The 22,173-nt window shown below is 60.0% G+C and overlaps 1 protein-coding gene across 1 annotated transcript in view; it reads left to right on the top strand.

The window, feature by feature from the left end:
* NUDCD3 (NudC domain containing 3) overlaps positions 1 to 21,368 on the top strand; it is a 28,631-nt gene extending 7,263 nt beyond the window's left edge. Inside the window, exons 3-6 of the mRNA XM_065856869.2 lie at positions 8,763 to 8,895; positions 13,943 to 14,086; positions 20,454 to 20,642; positions 21,164 to 21,368. Coding sequence (XP_065712941.1) covers positions 8,763 to 8,895; positions 13,943 to 14,086; positions 20,454 to 20,642; positions 21,164 to 21,274 — 577 coding nt within the window. The 3' untranslated portion in view covers positions 21,275 to 21,368. The remainder of the gene's footprint in view (positions 1 to 8,762; positions 8,896 to 13,942; positions 14,087 to 20,453; positions 20,643 to 21,163) is intronic.
* The last annotated feature ends 805 nt before the right edge of the window (positions 21,369 to 22,173 follow it).

A 22,173-nucleotide genomic window follows, 5' to 3' on the forward strand; every position in this document is an offset into this window, starting at 1 on the left:
CGTCACGGGGTGTCAGGGTCGACCGTGTCCTACAAAACCCCCGTGTGTACTTTCCAGCTCGCTGTCCCCCAGAACAAACTGGAACTGAAATGTGTTAATCTGCTGAACTGCCTTTCCTGAGCTCCAGCCCCTGCGGCCGAGGGTTAACCCTTTGTGGGGTGCGCTGGGGAGCATCCCCAAAATAACCCTGGGAAATTTCTCTGAGGCTCTTGTGTAAATCTAATGTGACTTAGCAACGGCTTGGCTTTGCTGGAGGCCCATATGGGATTTATTTTTCATTGCGAGGTGCAGGATGGACTTTCTGGCACGGCTTCATCCTCCTCGGGTGGCTTCGTCCTCCTCGGGGTGCCGGGGAAGGGAATTTCACTGCTGGTTACCCGGCGCGGGGCTGTGCAGAGAAGGTATCGCTGCACACTCACTGCTTTGGGGCCAGTTTGGTTTGATTTGGAGGCGGTGTTGTCCCAAAGTCTCTTCTCTGAAGCCTTTGCCAGCAGAACAAGCCGGGAAGGGAGCGGAGCTCTGGCCGGGATCTGCCCGGCCCAGAAGCCACTTAAACCAGTTTCTGTCCCCCGTGTCCCCGTGGGCTTTGCCGCTGAGCTCGCCCAGCAGCGCGGGGTTCGTGCCGTTCTTCCAGCCTGACCCAGAAAGACGAGAGCTGATCCCCATCCGTATTTTTAACGGAGAGCGTGTCCTGGTTCTGATTCCTGTGCCGCGCAGAGGTGCCGCACAGGGAATTCCCCCGGCCCGTCACGAGCCGCAGCCACACGCGTCTCCGCAGAGCGGCCCGACCCGGTGCCGCCGAGCTCCATCTGGCCCCGCGTCCCGGCTCCACCAGCAGCAGACGCGCGGGGAAGTGCAGAAGAACAGAACGAGCCGTGCGGCGATGCTTCCTCCGGCTTTTCCCCCTGCCACCACGAGCCGGAGCGAACGCTTGGTCTTTCGTGTCGCTTGGTGGGTTATTTTTGTCCCTTTTGTCTCTGAGTTTCAACGCTCGCAGGCCTGGGCTCTCCACGGTGATGTCCTGCAGCAGGTTCATGGCCGTGCAGCTCCGGAGCCCGTGTGTGCGGGCGGAGAGGCAGCGAGCGGTTCCCTGTTTCCTTCTCCACCCTCTGCAGGGTTTTCCCATCACATCCCTTTCCCCATTTCAACCCATTTTTTGGCTGAAAAGGCCTTGTTTGTTTGGTTGTTTCTCCCTTAAGGATCCTCATGCTCCTCCTGGTCCTACACCATCCTCCAACATCCCTTGTTGATACCGGGGCGTCCCCATGCTCTGCGTGCGTGTGAACCCATCAGGGTTCTCCACTTCTTACCCCATTTTTTGCTTCTGGGTTGTCCCCGCCATCCCAGTGAGGCCAAGAAACCTTTTTCCAGCCACACAGTCCCCCCCACCAACTCAACCAGCATCACTTAAACCCTTTTCCTCCCAACTCTGACATTCCAGGCGGGAGCTGCAGCCCGTGCCGAGCAGGAACACGAATTTCATCCAGACCTCCATCCTCTGACGTGCCCAGGAGAGGAACAGCAGCGTGTTCTTGGCTCACGGAGTCATGCAAAGGCTCTTTGGCTCTCGGGAGCTGCAGTGCTGGATTTGTGGCGCCGTCACGTTTGGTTTTGAGGAGGGACGTGCCCAGGTTAAACCGGGAGAAACGGGGAAACTTCTCTGGAAGTTCAGTCCTCCCCTGCCTTTCTTCTTGCAGTGGAGAGCGGCTGCGGCTTCCTGCTGGGAGCATTATTTTAACACATAAACCATCTCCCATGGCGGTGGAAACTCAGCTGCTTGGGAAGCATCTTTTCAAAGGGCTGAAACGCTCGAGGCGAGGATGAGATCCCCCCAGCCCTGTCTGGTGCAGCCCTCGACTGTAACGAGCCCTCGACCCTAACGAGCCTTCTCATGGCTGATGAGGAATCAGTCAGGGCCCGATTTTCCGGCGTTTTTCCCAAGGAATCGGACTCGGCGTTGCTGAGATCAGCAGCGGAGCAGCAGTTCCCCTGTCACGCACTGAATCGCTCAGGGCTTTGCTTGCCCTACCAAGGTACCAAGCTCCAAAATTAGGTCCCGGGACCAAAAATAACTAAATTAAAACCTATAAATTTTTACTCTTAACAAGCAGAAAAATCCCAGGGCTGGAGGCCGAGGGACAGCGTGTGCCTGGTTCTTATTTAAAAAAGCAATATCTGTTTGCTTGTTTTAATAGCGCCTTGTTCACCAAAGGAAGCAGCATAATATGGAAAACTACCCGGTGCGCTGGGCCCGGTTGTGCCGTTGGGTGCTGGGAGAGGTTGGGCCAGGTTCTGTCTGTGGTTTGGGGTTCTGAGAAGCCACCTTGTGCCCTGCTCCCCAAATTTCAATCCCCTTTACATTTCTTGGGCTTGATCCCCTTTTTCCAGGGGAGCTTTCATTGAATCCGGCCTGGTTTGTCTGTGCATGGGGCTCTTGGAGGAGACCTCTGGAATCCAAGGTTGTATAAGCTCCATGCAAACACTGTAAGATCCCAGGGGGGCTTTTCGGAACGGTGACGTGTCCTGCCGTCCTTGACCTAAATATCCCAGCAGTAAGTGAAATCCAGCCCTCTGGTGCCGACGCTCCGAAACTCTCCTGCGAGCTGGCGCTGGCATTTCAACCCATCTAATGTCAGTAAATTGGCTCCATCGAATGGCTCCGTAAATAACTTGGGAAGGCTCAGAGCTGCCCTGAAGAGCATGAGCTTGGAAAAGAGCAAAGCTCTGAGCTGGCAGGGAGAGGGACGGGTGTCTGGTCCCGTGGTGGGGGACGGGTGGGACTCCAACCACGGTGGGTTGGGTGGATTTGCTGTTCGGCTGATGGGTCGAGTGGTAAAAGCATCTTCTGGTGTGGGTGCTGCGCTGGGCACCTTGAAACGGGGAACCCCCTCCCCACATCGCCAGCCTGGGTGCAGTGAGCACAGGGGAGAGGAGCTTGGGCTCAGCTTGTGCCAGGGGAGGCTGAGGTTGGATGTGGGAACAATTTCTTCCCCAAAGGGCTGTGGGGCATTGGAACAGGCTGCCCAGGGCAGTGCTGGAGTCACCATCCCTGGAGGGCTGGACAGACGGACATGAGGTTCTCAGGACATGGGGCAGTGCCGGGGGTGGGGGAGACTCAATGATCTTGAGAGGCTTTTCCAACCTAAATGATTCTCTGATCCTCCCCTCAGCTCCTGTTCTCCAGCTGAACCCCCAGCTCCCTCAGCCGCTCCCATCACACTTGTGCTCCAGCCCCTCACCAGCTCCGTTCCCTTCTCTCAACTCGCTCCAGCACCTCAAGGGCTTTCATGAGGTGATCCCGCCACCCCTGGGGCCGCCATTGTGTGTTTTGAGGTGATTTTGGTGCTGCCATTTTGAGCCCTGAGGTGATTTTGGTGCCGCCATTTTGAACCCTGAGCTGAGGGGCCCAGAACTGCCCCCAGGATTCGAGGTTTTTCCTCCCCAGGTCCCAGCACAGGTTCGGTCGCTGCCCTGGGCCTGCTGGCCACACCGTGCTGGTCCCAGCCAGGATGCTGGTGGCCTCTTGGCCACACTCTGGCACTTCGAACTGTGACGGAGGCATCTGACTCAGTGAAACCCACCCTGGGGCTGGCGTTTCCAACCAAATCAGGGGAAAAAGCCGCTGGTGCAGCCCTGGGGCACTTGATCTCAGCAAGAGCTTCTCTACCAAAATTTACCGGTGCCTCCTTGAGTCGTGGCGGCGCCGGGGACACGGGATTAATTACGCTGGTGGGCGCCGCTCGCTCTGGGCTGCTGTCACGGAGCAACCGCCTGCATCCAGCCGTCTGATCACGGCAATGACCGCCGGCCGGACCGACGGCGTGCGCGGCGTCTCCCCGGCAGCCCCGCGCCGCATGGTTATGTGGGTCGGGCACACGGCCGCGCTGTGCCCGATTTTCCTCTTTTCCTGCTTGCTCAGAACTTCATTATTACTTAATGAGATCTTTCCATTCTTGGCAACGTCTCCAGCTTGAAGAAGGTTTCGTGCATCGCACGGGGCCTCTGTCGGTGGTTCGGACGCGGAGCTGGGGGTGACTGTGCAACACCCGTCTTCCCCGCGCTGGAGGAGGACGGTGTCGCACAAGGGAGAAGCTTGTTCTTGTGGTTGGGATGTGCCAGTGGGACCTGATGGGGATGGGGTGTTGATGGCAGAGTGTGAGCAGGGCAGGAATGGTAGAAATTCTTTCAGGAGCAGACGGGGAGTGGGTCTGGGGCTGCATTTCTGTGTCGAGAGAAGGGAGCGGAGCTGGTGAGGGGCTGGAGCACAAGTGTGATGGGAGCGGCTGAGGGAGCTGGGGGTTCAGCTGGAGAACAGGAGCTGAGGGGAGACCTTCTGATCTCTGAACTGCCTGAAAGGAGCTTGGAGCCAGGGGGGTCGGGCTCTGCTCCCCAGGAACAAGCGCCAGGAGCAGAGGAAACGGCCTCAAGTTGCCCAGGGGAGGTTGAGGTTGGATGTGGGAACAATTTGTTCCCCAAAGGGCTGTGGGGCATTGGAACAGGCTGCCCAGGGCAGTGCTGGAGTCACCATCCCTGGAGGGCTGGACAGACGGACATGAGGTTCTCAGGACATGGGGCAGGGACAGGGGTGGGTTATGGGTGGACTCCATGAGCTCGAGGGGCTTTTCCAACCAAAACGATTCTGTGATTCTATGAGGCTTTGCTGTGCATCATCCTCTTCAGCCTCGACCGGTCCCGCTCACTCAGCTTTGGCTCGAGGTTGTTTCTCTCCTCCACCCGCCTCCACATCACTTAACTGGCTTGACACGTTTGCCTTGCAGCTGCCTAAATAATTCACCTTGACTAAGAGCAAACAGCAGCGCCGGTCCCAGAGAAGCTCTCGGTGAATACCAAGTGACTGGAGGGCTCAGCGGTGCTGTTGAGGTGCAGACCCCCACCCTGAGCTCGGCGCTTCGCTCGACCGAAGAACCAGCGCCGGCTGAGCCGTCGCACCGTGCTCGACTCTGCAAAAGCGGCGTGTCCCGCACACCCATCGCCCGCTTCCCGAGGGTGGGGAAGCACAGGCGCTCCAGGCTGAGAGGATCGGTTTCCTTAAGTAGTTCTGAAAATCCTTGGGATGTTTTTCTTTTCTTATGGAGGAAGAAACAAATCCATTGGGTTTAGGCCCGTGTTAACTCCGTATCATGGCACTCGCCCCGCTCTGCACCCCTCACAGCACCAGCCGTCCTTAACCCCGTGCTACAGGCAATCTTTCCCTCAGCTTTTGCATTCTTACATCAAAATCCTCACTCAAGAGGAACTCCATGGGCTGCCCTCGTATAAAACATTCAACCAAATCCTTCGGTGTTTGGTTCCTGCACTCGGTTTGTGTCCGGCGCTGCTTTTACAGAGCAGGTGCTGCAGCTGTCGCGCTCTGGGGATGGAGGCGGCTCCAGCCCCGTGGCCGCAGAGAGGATCGCGTGGTCGCTGTTCCCGCGTCGCTCGGCTCATCGTGCACCCACAGGGCTGGAAATCACGGGATAAGAAACACCCAGAAATCTGGATATTGGGCTTAACGTGTGGCTCAGGCCCTCGCTGGAGCAGCATCTCCCGGAGGTGCCACCACGTCTCCTTGGGGTCCCCCTCTTGCTGCCGTGGGGTCTGACCCCGCGGCTCCGGGACCGCTGAGAGCGCAGCCGCGCGATGTGGAGAGCGGATCGGCTGCTTCTCGGCGCTGCATTGTTCAAGGTTTCACCTCCCCCAAAATGACACATCGTGCGCAAAAAATAGAACAAGACAGAACACACAGACCCACCCACACCGTCCCCGCCACCCGGCAGCCAAGTGCACGCGGTGCCAAACCCTCGGGTTTAAAAGCCGATGCTGTTTCGCCCTCCCTCAGCCCCGGCACGCCGTTTGGCACCGCGGTGAGCTGCCCGTCGCGCCGGGAGCAGCCGCGCTATCGCTGAGGCTGCCGGGAGAGTCCCCATCCAACCGCCCTGTGTGCTGGATGCGGGCTCTGGCTTCAGGTGGCGCTGAGGCCGGGGATTTCTCCGGGTGACGGTGTTGCAGGAAATTCTCTTGCCTACGGCGTGTGGAGCTCTCGAAGCGACACGAGGGGCGGATTTGGCCAAGTTCTCCATGCTGTGGCCATCTCCTGTGGACAAGGACGGCAGCCGCCCCCCGACCGGGGAGCTGAGCCCAATTTCTTGAGTGCCCCCGGCGTGAAGGGGGGTGTGCAAAGCACAGTTGGACCAGGCGAGGATCTTGGCTGGAAAACCTCCAGGAAAGGAGCTGCTCCAGGAGATGGTGGAGCCATTTGTCAGAGGCGCTTAATGAGCCTTGAGTTTGTCACCTCCGTTTTGTGCAAGAGCAGGTGGTTGAACTTGCAGAGGAGTTTCCCAACCCCTCGTGATCTGGTTTTGAGGCACAAAGTCGCCTCCTGAGTTTCACATCCGAGGGTTTTGAAGGTCGGGAGTGAAGCCGGAGCAGGGGTGGGTGGTGGTGATGTGCACGAGGGGCTGGAGGGGTCTGAGCTGGGTCTGGGGAAGGAGCAGAGAAGTGACAGTCCCCATGTCCCCGGGATGGACAGCGGCAGCTGAAGGGAGCTTTAGTCACATCATTTTCCATGTGGAGCATGGGGATGGTTTGGCGGGGGTACGTGAGCTCTCTAGGATGAGAGGAAATGGCCTCAAGTTGCGCCAGGGGAGGATGAGGTTGGATGTGGGGAACAATTTCTTCCCCAAAGAGCTGTGGGGCATTGGAACAGGCTGCCCAGGGCAGTGCTGGAGTCACCATCCCTGGAGGGCTGGACAGACGGACATGAGGTTCTCAGGACACGGGGCAGTACCGGGGGTGGGTTATGGGTGGACTCGGTGATCTGAAAGGCCTTTGTCAACCAAAATGATTCTACGATTTGCTGCTTCTTGTCTGATTGTCCCCTCGCTCTTCAGGAGCTGCCGACACTTGGGCTGGTGACTCCCAGTGAGCCGCGGTCCCCGCGCCCCTGGCTGGTGAGGAGCATGGGGAGCTCTGCCCAGCTCCTCGCTGATTAGAAGGAGGATTATTCCTCTTTTAGGAGGCCGAAACCCAGCAGGTTTTAAACCCCGCTCAGGTTTGTTCTCCGCTTCACCATGCGGCCACATAACACCCTCGCTCCAGCCCGAGGGGTCGGGGCACACGGCAGGAGCAGCGCGTCCCTGCCTGTCCCCAAGCAGAGTCCCCACACCGGGACACGTCCTGTGAGGGCACAGGGGGGTGAAACCAAGGGAGAAACGTCCCTTTTCCTCCCTATGCCTCATACAGCGTGATCCCAGGGAGGCTCGTGTCCCCAGAGCATCACTGGGTGCCACCAAGACGATGCTCGGGGACACCCCCTCCCTTGTTCGAACCCCTTTGGCTGCGCAGGGTGCGAGCGGCACCCGCAGTGACCCGCGGCCCCCGGTCCCCGCTCCGTTCCCCCATCGCCCTCCAGCCTGCTCGACTCCCACAATCTGGGGGCGGTTGGGAAAACCGACAGCTGGAACCAACCCGCGCCGGCGGTTCGGCGCTGCCATGCCAACCCCGTTGCCATGGCGATGGGCACCCAATGGGCGACCGCCAGGAGAGGCCAAAATGCCCCAAAAAAATAGTGATGCCGTTGCCCTGAAAAATCAGTGGCCCGAGGCCGGGAGCCTGCGGCCACTGCCGGACCCCGGTGCTGCACATGGAACCGCACCAAAACCGCCCCGGGGTGCGGGTGGTTGTAATGAGGCAGGTGAAAACACCATGAAAAAAGAAACGGGGGGGGGGGGGTGTACACACAACCCCTTCGACAACACCCTGTGATCGTCTTAGAGCCTAATTTAATTAAAATTGATGGATCTTACATAATCCTCAGGGCGCCGCGCTGCTGGCAGCCACCCCCGCCCGCTGCTGCCGACGGCCCCGCGCTGTGGGGGTGTTGGGGAGGCAATGGGGCGCAGGGCGGTCCCCAGGGCCACCAGCTGCCACCCCCCGGGGCCACTTGTCACTGCCCCCCCCTTACATAAGTTACTGCGGCCCCGTGTTTCTCCAGCTCCGGATTGAGGACCAGGTGTGTGTCGAAACATTCTAAACATCTCTGCGTTTTGGTAGCACCGCAGCTATATTTAGGCAGAACTTGATTTTATTGGAAAGTCCCCCCGGGAGGGTGCGATGGAGAAGATGCTCAGCAGGCTGAAGGGAAGTGGGGTGACACAGATCTCCCTGTTGGCTGGAAATGCTGTCTTGATTATCACGTATCGATCCGATCAATCCCGCCCTCACGGCCGCCTCCTCATCCTTCTCCTGAGATTTCGCAGCTGGAAGTGGCCGGTTTTGGCTCCAAGTGTCACTTGTGACCCAGTTGTCCCCTTGCAGTGCCTCGTCAGGCTGGCTCTTGAGGCGTCCTGCTCCACAGCTCTGTCACCTGTGTCACCAGCTGCGACGGCGGCTGGTGATAGAATTAAGAGGATAAACCAGCTCCGTTTTCTCCTGGTGCACCAGGTGGCGGTGTCCTGGGCGCTGGGGAGGCCAAACCTCAAATCCTGGCGTCAGTTGTGGGTCCCTCGTGCCAGGGGTGGGTTTTGGTTGGACTCGATGAGCTTGAGGGTCTTTTCCAATAAAAATGATTCTATGAACCTCCTCCCTTCCTAGACAGACCCAACAGCACGGGAGGGACTGAGCACCAGCCTGAAGCGTTGGGGATCTCGCAGGATGGCTCTGCCCTCCCTTCTGCTTCTCGTACCCCCGCTCTCAGCTTTCCTGCTCTCTCCAGTCTCGAATCTGTCCAATATCTGGCATGTCACCCCTTTTTTCCTCCCCAGGAGGCAGGAGCAGTTCCAGACAGACCCTGACAGCTACAACGGAGCCGTGCGAGAGAATTACGCCTGGTCCCAAGACTACAGCGACCTGGAGATTAAGGTCCCCGTGCCCAAGCACATCCTTAAAGGCAAACAGGTATGGCAGCCTTAACACCGTGTCTTTGGGCATCTCCCTTTCCCTCGGGGTGTCCCAGGAAGCTGTGTTTGGAACGGGAAGGCTCCTTGTCCTTCCTTCTCAAGGAGGAGGATGCGGTTGTGCCCTTTTCTCCAGCGCTGGTGGGGACTGATGGTCCCAGTGTGGCCGTGTCCCCTTTACGACTGTGGCGTCCCGTTTCTCTGGCCCCAGCGCGGCTCCCTGGTGCTTTCTGTGCTGTTCTCTCCGCTTACGCTGACTGCAAACTCCCCTGTGGGTTTCCGCGCCTGGCTGGGGATGAAGGATCCTCCTTCCCCGCTCGCTCCCGTGGACTTGGAGCCTTTTGTTTGCAAGTGGGAGCTGCTGGAACGGCTCCTCTGCACAGCCCATGTGGGGCAGAAGGGATCTGGGGACCCTCCCGCTGCCTGCGTGGGCAGGGGGGTCTCACCTGGAGAGGGGCGTCCCCACAGCCGGGGTTAGTGCGACCAGAAGATGAACTTTCCTGTCCTTAGAATCACAGAATCATTTTGGTTGGAAAAGACCTTTAAAATCGAGTCCAGCCATTCCCCCAGCCCTGGCACTGCCCCATGTCCTGAGAACCTCATGTCCGTCTGTCCAGCCCTCCAGGGATGGTGACTCCAGCACTGCCCTGGGCAGCCTGTTCCAATGCCCCACAGCCCTTTGCGGAACAAATTGTTCCCAGATCCAACCTCAACCTTCTCCTCCTTCTTCAACCCCTTCCCCAGCTCTGTTCCCTTCTCTCAACTCGCTCCAGCACCTCAAGGCCTTTCTTGGCGTGAGGGGCCCAGAACTGCCCCCAGGATTCAAGGTGTTTCCTCCTCAGGTCCCAGCACAGGGACGGTCGCTGCCCTGGGCCTGCTGGCCACACACTACTGGTCCCAACCAGGATGCCATTGGCCTTTTTGGCCACCTGGGCTGGCTCGTGTTCAGCCGCTGTCACCAACACCCCCAGGTTGTTTTCCGCCGGGCAGCTTTCCAGCTGCTCTTCCCCCATCGCTCTTTCCCGAGTGCTGCCCTCCCCACGACTCAGCCAGTATTTTTCCATTTGGGATCTCCGCACTCCCCCACCCCCCGTTCTGCTTCCAGGGTGGCTGAAATGATCCCACTTGGGTTTGTCCACCGCCTCCAGCCCCGACAGCTCCCGGTTGTGCCAAGAGAGCATCGTTGGCAGCAGCAACCCGGACCAGAGCGGCGAGGGAGCGAGCGGCTGCGGGGGGACAGCAGGGGACCAGGAGCTGCATCTCTCTGAAACAAACCCAGGCTGTTTCTTGGAAGGAGTTGGGGACATCCAGACGGATGTTCCATCCCTCTGCGATCACGTTGCCTCTCCCTGCCCAGGGAAGTGCCCTTTGTGCCAGGGGACTTGTGTCCTTGCCAAAAAAACCAGAGCATCGTGGCTTTGCCCGCCCTGGGCTGTGGATGGGGATGATTATCAGGGCAGCTCCTTCCCACGCAGCTCTGGTCCTGCTTTCCTCCCTCTCGGGGCAATTGATTGTTCAGACATTGGCCTTCCCTTCTCCTTTGTGAGGAGTCTCCTGGTCTTGGCTTCATCCACCCCTCTTGGCGGCTGACTTTTCATTTTAAAGTGCTTATTTCCACCTCTTCCAGCCTCGGGGGACTGGAAGCAGATAGGCTGGGTCACAGACCAAAGCAGGAAGGTTCGGAGCCGTTTGAAAGCTCGGTGGAGTCTGGACACGCTGTTGCTGGGTCGTGCATTCCCCTCCGTGCACCACACAGCTTCATCTTTTTAAAAAATTAGCAGCTTTTTGGCTCCTGCCTGCCAAGGCGAGATTAAAAATCTCCCCCGTTTGGTCCCCGGGCGCAGAGCGCGCCCAGCTCTAATGCTGCTCAAAATCTTCCTTATGACACTTTTTTGGATTCAGGCTGTTGCTATGGCACATTTTCGCTCGGGTGAGCTTCAACTTTCCTTGTATGGAGCTCCAAAAAAGTGGCCGCGGAGCAGGAACGGGCGATGGGGAAGGTGGGAGCATCTTCCTCTGTGGTCTCCACCTCTCTGATCTACTTAGAGGCGCAACAGGGGCCCGTGGATTCGAGCACTTCCCAAGCACTTAAATAGAGATAATGACAACGAGCCTCTTTTTTTTGCCTGGCTCGGAGGAGATGAGCTCGGTTCCTTCGTAGGTTTGTGTTTTGCTTGTTTGATTCGCGTGGGCGGGCGTGGGCGTTTTAGTGTGCACAGAAATTACTGTGGTGGAAAGGCTCGGCAGCAGCGAGCCGAGCGCTGCGTTTCCTGCGAGCGCTGGGAGGACCGGGTGGTTTTTGGGGGTGCAGGGAGGTTTGTGGGGAGCGCGGGGTGGGGGACAGGCGGCCCGGGAGCACCCGGGGTGCCCCTGGTTGTGGCCGCGCTGCCGGGACGGCGTTTCCCATGGGATCGCGCTCTTTCTCCCCGGTCCGTGCCCGGTTCTGGCAAAGCCCGGTTGTGCCGGCTGTGAGCGCAGGGCGGTGGGACAACTTGGGGCGCAGGGGACGGAGGGAGGACGGGCAGCCCCTCGCGGAGCCTGTCACCCTCCCACCGGAGCAGGGACACCGAGCAGAAGTGGTTTTGCCAGCGCGGCACCTGAGAAGGAGCCACTTGTGCCAAACCCTGCGATCTCTGGTCAGAACCATGTGAGTCCTCACGGACACTTCTCTCCACGTCCCCTGTCACCTCCGGTGTGCCAAGAGTGGCCTTTTTGCTGGCTGCGGGTAGATGCGGGCGTTGCGATCGCTTTGCGAAGCGGCTGGGTTAACTCTGCCTGGTTTGGATCGGTGGTGCCGTTTGGGTTTCTCCGCTCCCTCTCCTCGTGTCCTGCTGGTCCCAGAGCCACCTCGGGGACGTCCCTCATCCCCCAGCTCTCCTGCAGCCACCTTGCAATGAAACATCTCTCCTATTTGATTGCTCCTGTCCCCGTGGATCCCACAGCTGAGATGCTGTCTGTATCTCCAGCATCCCTGGCCCCCATACCCCAAAAACTTGGGGATCACCTTGTTTTTTTACCCTTGACCCTTTCCGGGCAGACCCCGTGCTGTGCTGAGAGCCTGGTGTCACCAGCCCCGTCCTTGTGCTGGGTACAAGGACTATCGGTGACAGGGAGCAGAGCCTGATCCTTCCCATGCTTAAGAGGGGCCAAGAAGAAAGATGGGGACAGACTTCTTAGCAGGGCCTGTTGTGATAGGACAAGGGGTGGTGGTTTTAAACTGAAGGAGGGAGATTTAGGTTAAATACAAGAGATTGTTGGCCCTGAGGGTGGTGAGAGCCTGGCCCAGGTGCCCAGAGAGGTGGTGGCTGAACCATCCCTGGAGACATCCCAGGCCAGGCTGGACGGGGCTCTGAGCAACCTGAGCTGGTGAAGATGTCCCTGTCATGGCAGGGGTGGCACTGGGGGGGCTGGGAAGGTCCTTCAACACAAACCATCCTGTGATTCTGTGATTCACACACTTCGTCCCTGTGGTGAAGCCTCAGACATGGCCGAAGGAAGCTGCTTGGTGCTGCAGCCTCTCTGGAGATGTTTCCCATCCAGGAGGAATCTCAGCGGCCGTCTGCAGGCAGGTGCTGGGTGAAAGCCGGGCGTCCTCTCATAGAATCACAATTTTGGGGTGGAAAAGCCCCTCGAGCTCATTGAGTCCACCCATAACCAACTCCGGCACTGCCCCGTGTCCTGAGAACCTCACGTCCGTCTGTCCAACCCTCCAGGGATGGTGACTCCAGCACTGCCCTGGGCAGCCTGTTCCAATGCCCCACAGCCCTTTGGGGAACAAATTGTTCCCCACATCCAACCTCAACCTCCCCTGGCGCAACTTGAGGCCGTTTCCTCTGCTCCTGTTGTCCTCTCCCGTCTGACAAAACCAGAACATCCCTTCTGTGACCCCCTGCGACCACAGCCCTGCTCCCCGCATCGCAGCTCAGTGCCGGTGTCACTGTGTGCTGGGTCTCCTCTGCTCCTTGTCACACGTGGTGGGTTTGGGGACATGATCTGGGTGACATCAGGCGCAGCCGCGGTGCCTCCCCGGCTGGAGCGGCTCTGCCCGTCTCTTGCCTGCGTGGAGCTAGTGAGCCGCTGGAAATCTCCTAGGTAATGGATAATGTAATAACATTTCAAATGAGATCTGCAGAGCGGGAGGAAGATCTGGGGGAACTCTGGGAGAGAATGCAGGCAAATCTCACCGCAGTCTCCTCCTCTCGGGGCAGCACCGGGGGCCACAAACCTGCTCCTTTCCACCCAGCTCCCCCTGTAACTCCCCGGGCTGGCTCGTGCTCGGGGCCGGCGGGGAGAAAACAGAACATATGGTCTCTCTGGAGAGCGAGGGTACCGCGTGCGGCACAGCCGAGGCGCAGCCGGCCTCCGTCACCCCAGGGGACAGCCATGTCACCTCCGCGGCAGGTTGGAGCAGGGTTCCCCATATGGCTGCCGCAGGCGGGACCTGGCCCCGTTCCTGGGGACGGAGCTGCCGCGGCCCCGTGCCCCCGCGGCGGCAGAGCGGGAGCCGTGCCGCAGCGTCCCCGCCTCGGGAGGCCCGCGCTGGGCTCCGCGCCGCTTCCAACGGGGGAAACGGAGCTCAGGAGGTTCTGGTGCGCGTGGCAGAACAGGGGATGAGCCCCCGCTGCCCGTGTCGCTGTGGAAATCCCCGAGTTGTTCCCATTTCCAGCTCGCACCACCCAGGAGCACACACACCCGTGGTGACAGCCGGGTACCCGCCGCGCTCCTCAAGAGTTCGGTCGCAGAGTTCAGTGCCCAACCATGGAGGAGCCCTGTAGGTTTGCTGCTTTTCTCAGTGGGGAAACTGAGGCACGGGGCAGAACCAGGTGCCCCAAATCCTTGTAGGGCTCGGGCTGCCGTTCAATCCCCGGAGAGGTTTCGTTTTTCTGAGTTGTTGCCGTTTGCTCTGACACGACAGCGGGATTTCCACGTGGGTCTGAAAGCTCTTCTCTCTCTCTCATCCCCAGCAAGTGCACTTGACCCCACGCCCCAGCTTAGCATGGGGACACGCAGGAACCTGCCGTGTTATTTCTCTCTGTCTGTGTTTCCAGGTGTCTGTGGATATCAGCAGCGGCGCGATTCGCGTGGCGGTGCTGGAGGGGAACAGCCAGCGCGTCCTCATGGAAGGGAAACTCACCCACAAGATCAACACGGAGAGTTCCCTCTGGAGCCTGGAGCCTGGCAAGTGCGTTTTGGTAAGGCTGCTCCGCGCCTCCGCGTCTCCTCGCCTGCCATTGCTGGGCTTGGCCTGGAAAACTGGAGAAACTCCTTAACCAGCCAGATCTAGACGTGTCTGGCTTTCCCCGTCCGACGTCCAGCTCAGTCTGTGCGCCGTGTGCTCTGGCGGAGCGTGGGGTTGGGTGAGGAGGGTCCCCAAGCTGCGGTGGTACCACCACATCTGCTCGCCGTCCCCTGATCGGCAGAGAGAGCTGGTGACACGGCACCGTGTCCTTTGCCCCTTGCCTCGCCTGGTCCCCGTCTGGCCCCAGCGTCCCAGCAGACGCCCGTCCCCACCATTCCTCTCCATCCTGCCTCAGGTTGTTTATTTCTCCTCTTGGAATCGGTCGCTGTGGCTGCGTCTCCGTTTGCCTCCATCAGACCCCGTGGCTCACGCTCTGCTCGCACCCCACAGTCTTCCCCGGCGAGGTGGTTTGGGGGTTGTTCCCCCCCCGCAGTGTGCTCCCGGTGGGTTCCCAGCCTGCGGACTCGTTTCGGGGGTGCTCAGGCTGCGGGTGGGAGCTCTGCCGCCCGGGGCCGTGTCGCAGCTGGAACCGCCCTGGGGGTTTGCGTTGCTCCCCGTCCGCCTGCGTCTTGAGTGGCAAACAGTTGCCAAACTCCTGCGTGAGTTTTGGGACCCGGAATGTGCCGGGAGTGAGGTTTTTCCCCCTCTGGCCACCTTCGCCCTCTCCTTTTCCACCCAGAGGCTTTCCCAGAAGTTTCGGGAGCAATCAAAGCTGTTTTGCACCCGGGGAGAAGCTTCTCCGACTACTTTAGGCCGTTGAAACGATGTGAAAAAGGCGGTGGCATCGTTAACCCGCGTTTTTACAGTGTTCTTAAGCTTCTGGAAAACTAGCTCAGCCAGGAAGAGGAACAATCCTGGGAAGAAGAACAATCCTGGAAAGAGAAACAATCCTGGGAAGGAGCAGACCCATGCAGAGGTGACCCAAGGAGTGGATGGAGCCCCTGGGGACGTTCCCAGGATCAGCAAGGGAGGGAATTTCGGAGCAGGACGGGAACGGCGCGGGCGGAGCGAGACTCGGGGCCTTCTGGAGCGGCCACAGGGAGCGACCCTGTTCCCTCCAACCCTCGGGCTGGGTCTCGCTTCAAATTAGCGCGAGCACAAGGTGCCGAGGATCTCCAGCTGGCTGCCAGCATATTGGTGGTGGGATGAGATTTCGCTCCAAAGAATTGTAAGGTAACTGGAGCAGAGTGAGTAATTCTCGCCCAAGAGCATCTCCTGGTTTCCCTGCGCCGAGTAGCCAAAAGTGGTTTGCGAGTCCTCCCGATTCATTCATCAGGCGACACCCAGCCATGAGTTAATGAGTTGCTTCGTTAAGCGCCTGCGTGGGGCCAGCCGGGAGCCGGTTGGGTCGGCTTGGAGGGCGGATGGGGCGGATGGCCCCGTTCTGCACCTCATTTGTGCATCCACACGTTGTGCGGCTCCGTGTGAGCCCCGAGCGTGGCAGTCGGGGGTGTCTGTGTCCCCTGACGTGCTGCATGGTGGCACCTGCCACCTGGGACCCCAGGCAGGGTTAAAGCACCCAGTGCCAGTGGGGGCTCGGTGAGGAGATCCTGGTGCGTTGGTAACTGCTCGGGGCAGCTCAGCAGCTCCGTTGGGAGAAAAACCTGCGTGCGCTCTTGTTGTCACGGTCTGTGAGTTAGAATCACCGCGTCATTTTGGGTGGAAAAGCCCCTCGAGATCACCGAGTCCACCCATAACCCACCCCTGGCACTGCCCCATGTTCTGAGAACCTCATGTCCGTCTGTCCAGCCCTCCAGGGATGGTGACTCCAGCACTGCCCTGGGCAGCCTGTTCCAATGCCCCACAGCCCTTTGGGGAACAAATTGTTCCCAGATCCAAGCTCAACCTCCCCTGGTGCAACTTGAGGCCGTTTCCTCTTCTCAAGGCAATCCCTGTGGGCAGAGCTCGAGCCGAGGAGGTGGAATCTCTCCCGTTTGCTCAGTCCCAGATCAGCGCAGAGAGGGTGGGTCCCGTTCGCTCTTGCAGGACTCGTTGATCATCAGGATCCCTCCGCTCTCCCGGCTGCTCTTATGGCTTCCCCAGCCCTCCGACACCTCTCTGCCTTTCCAATGCGCTCCCCATCTTGTCCTTGGCACCCTCACCATTCGCACGACAACCCGGCCGCGGCGGAAACCCAGCGCGCGTCGTTTTGGAAGCGGATCCCACACCACGTGAGCTCCGTCCGCAGCTCCCCCCGCTCAGGATGGTGTCCCTGTCCCGCAGCCCCGCGCCCGGGTGCGATCCCTGCGCTCTCCCTTCTCCGTCACACCCGCTTGCTTGTCGAAAGCGAGATTAAAATAGCTCCGCACGATCTGTTTTTAGAAATCTCCACTGGGTGTTGTGCACAACACGTTTTGGGATTATTTTCGTTGCGGAGGACTTTTTTCCCCCCATTCCCTGTCTTTTCTCTCCTCTTCTCCAGCGTTTGTTATCCACGCTTGGGCTTTTGTCACAGAGTTCTGCCTTGAACAGCTATGACACGCTTCGGTTTGTCATCTCGTGAGCCACGAGGCCAAGTTCGTAGTCATCTGTGGTGCTCTCCCTTTGCTGCCTCTGCCGTACCCCCTAAACATCTCCCTGACTTTTGGGGTGACGGTTGCTGTTCCAGGAGAAAAGCACCTGGTGAGCTGTGTGTTTTTCCAAGACCTACTTACAGCCCTCAGCAGCATCTCCCCAACTCTAATGAAGCGTTTCAGATCGGAGAAGAAACCTCGTGCGATGAAGAAGCCCAGAAGCAACCGCTAATGGTTGTGACCTTCCCAACCACCATTCCTGCCTCCTTGTGCACCCCAAAACGCTCGTCTGGGCTGTGACCCCTTTTGGAGGTGGTTGAAGATCTCCGACAGCCCAGGAGGCCCTTGGGGAACCCACAGCCTTAGAAACGGAGATGAAGTTTGACCGAGAGCCCGGACACACCGCAGGGACCCGATCCTTGTGCTGGCCAACGGCCACCAGCATTTGTGGGACCCCAGAGGGCCGGGCTGAGCCGTCGGCTGGGGAACGTGTAGCGCAGCGAAGTGTTTGTCTTGTCTGAACGGAATCAGGTCGAGATGTGTCCTTGCGAAAAAATAATCCCTGCTCCCACCCGGGGTTCCTGGATCGCTCCCCGAGGGAGGAGCAGCCTCGTGTGGTCAAACACTGGAGTTCTCCATGTGTGGGTGAGGGCTGAGCCCAGGGATCTGCCACAGCCTTCAGCTCTCCGGACCTCAACCTTCTTAAAATCAAAGAATCATTTTGGTTGGAAAAGCCCCTCGAGCCCACCAAGTCCACCTATAACCCACCCCCGGCACTGCCCCATGTCCTGAGAACCTCATGTCCGTCTGTCCAACCCTCCAGGGATGGTGACTCCAGCACTGCCCTGGGCAGCCTGTTCCAATGCCCCACAGCCCTTTGGGGAACAAATTGTTCCCACATCCAACCTCAACCTCCCCTGGGCAACTTGAGGCCGTTTCCTCTGCTCCTGGCGCTTGTTCCTGGGGAGCAGAGCCCGACCCCCCTGGCTCCAAGCTCCTTTCAGGCAGTTCAGAGATCAGAAGGTCTCCCCTCAGCTCCTGTTCTCCAGCTGAACCCCCAGGTCCCTCAGCCGCTCCCCAGCAGAGATTCTTGCACCCAAGAGCTTGGGGAAGCTCCATCACCCCCAGCTCCCTTAGCCCACGTCCCCAGCTGAGTGCTGGGCTGAATCCACAAAAACCATCGGCAGAAACGTGTCCGAGATGAACCTGAGCCCACGCTCCCCATCCCGGAGGTCGAACCCATCAGCGGTGACTTCTCCTGCACCACAAAACCCCAGACTCCAGGCGGTAGAGAGAGTTTTACCCCGACCCATGGACATTTCAGAGTCTCGCTCCCTCTTTTGCGTCTCTCCCCCTGGAATCAAGGGGATCGAGCAGATTCCCCCCGTGCGTGCGAGGCGGGCTGCAGAGGTTAATTAATTATTGTTTGTGAAGCGCTCGGCGCTGGAGCGCTGCGCAGCACCGAAAAGCTGGGGAGGAAATGAATAATTCTGTTCTTCCCAGCAGGGTGGGAAACATCATGCGGTAAATAAAACCGGGGCCACGCGTGGGGCGGGGGGGGACAGAATCCCCGGGCTGGCACCCACGGCAGCTCTGCCAGCCATACCGGGGGGGGATTAGTGAATCAGGGGAGATTTGGGGCTCGGGGGGGGATTCCCCAGCTGGTTCGTGGGGGTTCCCCGGAGTCTGCGCCAGGTGGGTGCCGGTGATTTGCTGAGCAAGGGGGAAGGGATGAGTTTTCCTTCCCCTGGTGCTCGGGGTGGCAGTGGGTGACGTCTGACAACCAACAAGGTCCTCGGGCGTCCGTTTGTCCCTCTGCCGCCGGCCCGGCTCTGCTGGGGACGCAAGGGGTGACGGTGCCGTGCACACCCCATCTGCCACACCGGTGGCACCGTGGGGACATCGCTCTTGTTTCAAACCCCGAGGAGAAGCAGCAGCGAGCCCTGAGGATGCTCCTGGCCCAGGTTTGGGGTTGTCCCCGCTCCGAGGGGCCGACACTCGGGGGGATGTTCCCATACCCCCTGCCCACCCAAGCTTGGGAAGCCCACGAGCAAAACCCTCGGTGGCTTTTCCTCCCCTGGAAAGTGGAATCGTGTTAAACACAGAACAAGCACGCCCGTCTAGCTGGAAAAACCAACGCCTCCCCCCGGCTCTGCTCTCCCAGAGGATTAAGCCCCAACCACCCCCTCCCGTATTAATTGGTTCCTTTTTTTGCACCGGGGAGAGACGCTCGGCTCGGGAATGGGAACGGGAACCGGAGCGGGAACGGGAGCGGCCGCCCGTGTTTTCCCCTCCAGAGCTGTTTGGAGCTTCCAGGGAGGTTTGAGTAAATTGTATTGTCGGCCTTTATTGATGATTTTGCAGAGAGGCCCGACGGACGCCGTAAATCTTCCGAGCTGCTGGGATTATTGCTCAGATAATAGAGGAGGAAGGAGCCCACCCCTCTCCCAGCAAAAAAATGGAAGCAGCAAGTGGGGCTTCCCGGTAGGGGGTGGCCCCACGGTGACGCCGGCACCGGCACGGCCTCCTCAGCTGTGTGGGTGTCCTGTGTCCCCGTGGTGTCCCCTGTCCTCAGAGTGTCCCCTGTCCTCAGGCCAGCCCTCCATGGCTCAAGGTGGTGGTGAGCAGGGGTGGCACGGAGCAGCGGGTGACATTGTCACCCCTGGGATGGTGTCACCCATGGGCTGGTGTTACCCACAGGCTGGTGTCACCCACGGGCTGGTGTCACCTCTTCGCTGATGTCACCCACGGGCTGGTGTCACCCCTGGGCTGGTGTCACCACGGGCTGGTGTCACCCGCGGGCTGGTGTCAACCACAGATTGGTGTCACCTCTTGGCTGATGTCACCCACGGGCTGTTGTCACCCCTGGGCTGGTGTCACCCCTAGACTGGTGTCACCCATGGACTGGTGTCACCCAGGAGCTGGTGTCACCCACAGGCTGATGTCACCCCTGGACTGGTGTCACCCACGGGCTGGTGTCACCTCTTGGCTGATGTCACCCACAGGCTGGCATCACCCACAGACTGGTGTCACCTCTTCGCCGATGTCACCCATGGGCTGGTGTCACCCCTGGGATGGTGTCACCCACAGGCTGTTGTCAACCATGGGATGGTGTCACCTCTTGGCTGATGTCACCCACAGGCTGGTGTCACCCATGGGCTGGTGTCACCCCTGGGCTGGTGTCAGCCAGGGGCTGTTGTCACCCACGGGCTGGTGTCACCCACGGGCTGGCATCACTCACAGACTGCTGTCACCCACTGGCTGGTGTCACCCCTGGGCTGTTGTCAACCATGGGCTGGTGTCACCTCTTGGCTGATATCACCTCTTGGCTGATGTCACCCACAGGCTGGCGTCACCCTCGGGCTGGTGTCACCCCTGGGCTGGTGTCACCCAGGGGCTGTTGTCACCCAGGGGCTGGTGTCACCCCTGGGCTGTTGTCACCCCTGGGCTGGTGTCACCCGCAGGCTGGCATCACTCACAGGCTGGTGTCACCCACTGGCTGGTGTCACCCCTGGGCTGGCATCACCCCTAGACTGGTGTCACCAGCTGCAGCACGGGCCAGGATTTCAGCCACGGTGGGGTTGTGCAAAGCCCTTGGACAGCCAAAGGAGGAAGGGACAAGCGTTTGTCCCTCCCTGTCACCCATGGGGGGGAACCTGAGCCTGGAGTGGGACCCTCTGCTGGTGGCCAAGCCCCGGCCGTGCTGCAGAGCGATGTGACAACGCAAGCTGGTGGCACCGCCGCCCTGGCGGTGTGGGGTGACACGTCCCACAGGGGGGTCTCCTCTGACCCACACCTTGTCCCCAGATCAACCTGAACAAGGGGGACGAGTACTGGTGGAACGCCATCCTGGAGGGCGAGGAGCAGATCGACATCGACAAGATCAACAAGGAGCGCTCCATGGCCACGGTGGACGAGGAGGAACACGCCGTGCTGGACCGGCTCACCTTCGACTACCACCAGAAGCTGCAGGGCAAGCCCCAGAGCCACGAGCTGGTAGGTGACAACCCCCCCATGTCACCAGAGCATCGCAGGATGGTTTGTGTTGAAGGGACCTTCCCAGCTCCCCCAGTGCCCCCCCTGCCATGACAGGGACATCTTCACCAGCTCAGGTTGCTCAGAGCCCCGTCCAGCCTGGCCTGGGATGTCTCCAGGGATGGTTCATCCACCACCTCTCTGGGCACCCTGGGCCAGGCTCTCACCACCCTCAGGGACAACGATTTCTGTCCCCTCCGGTGTCCCCAAGTCCTTCTCCACAGGGCTGCTCCATCCCTGCATCCCCAGCCTGGATTGATACCGGGGTTGCCCCCACCCACCTGCAGGACCTTGCACTTGGCCTTGGTGAACCTCATGATGTTCACACAGTCCCACTTCTCCAGCTTGCCCAGGTCCCTCAGGCGCGTCACCTTGGTACCACAGCCCCCTCCCATGCCTGTGGGGTGGGGATCGGGGAGGGCGGGGAACACGGGTGAAGGTTTGGGGTGAACCCAGACCCCACGGGGAACCTCATTTTGCAGAAGGTGCACGAGATGCTGAAGAAGGGCTGGGACACCGAGGGCTCCCCCTTCCGCGGCCAGAAGTTCGACCCCTCCATGTTCAACATCTCCCCGGGCGCCGTGCAGTTCTGACAGCGGCCAAAGTAACAATAAACCAGCCAAAAATGTAAAAAAAAACCACAAAAAGCAAAGCGGGGAGAGGAGAAACCCACCCGGGACCCCCCCAGTGCCTGTCACCCGCTGCCAGCTCCGTGTCACCCGCTGCCAGCTCCGTGTCACCCGCTGCCAGCTCCGTGTCACCGCGGTGCCGAGCGGGGAAACCTGGCCAATGCAGCTTTTCCGTCCCATCACCACGGCAACCCGGGGACCCTGCTCCCGCTCGGCTGGAACAGCCGCGGCTCGTTGGGTGACACGACCATCGCTTCTGGTGCCTCGGGATGGTTATTTGTGGGGGTCTCTGGGGGTGCGGATCCCAGGATGTTCATTTTTGGGGGTGCGGATCCCACCCCAGCACAGGGTGAGGCCGTGAGGATGGGGGGCCATGGGGAGGGATGTTGTGCCCTGCCTGCCACGCACCCCCAAATCCCCCAGACCCCATCCAGCACCATGAGGGGGTTCTCCCAGTTCACCCCATCACTGGGGGGGTCGGGGTGGGCAGGACCCCCTGGGGTTTGCTCCCCGTTTCCTCGGGGGGCTGTCACAACACCATGGGCTGGGGGACCCCGGCACGGCCGCCAGCCCCCCCCGTACCCAAAACATCTGGGTTTCCCTTACACAGCACTTTGGGGTCTGGGAGGGGGGACACGGGGCCCCCCCCAGGCCCAGTTTCCCACTGGGGTGCGCGGGGGGGGTCCCCAGCTGTCACCTTCCCCGTCCCCCCCTTCCCCTTGGTTTGCAATAAACACGTTTCTGGAGGGCGGGGGCTGCGAGTGATTTGGTGCCACCATCTGGGGGGGGACACGTGTGTCGCGACCCCCCCAACACCACCGCCCTGCTTGAACTGGGGACAGGGACATCTGGGGACAACTGCG

The sequence above is a fragment of the Patagioenas fasciata genome, chromosome 26 (assembly GCF_037038585.1).
Source record: "Patagioenas fasciata isolate bPatFas1 chromosome 26, bPatFas1.hap1, whole genome shotgun sequence".
Taxonomy (NCBI): Eukaryota; Metazoa; Chordata; class Aves; order Columbiformes; family Columbidae; genus Patagioenas; species Patagioenas fasciata.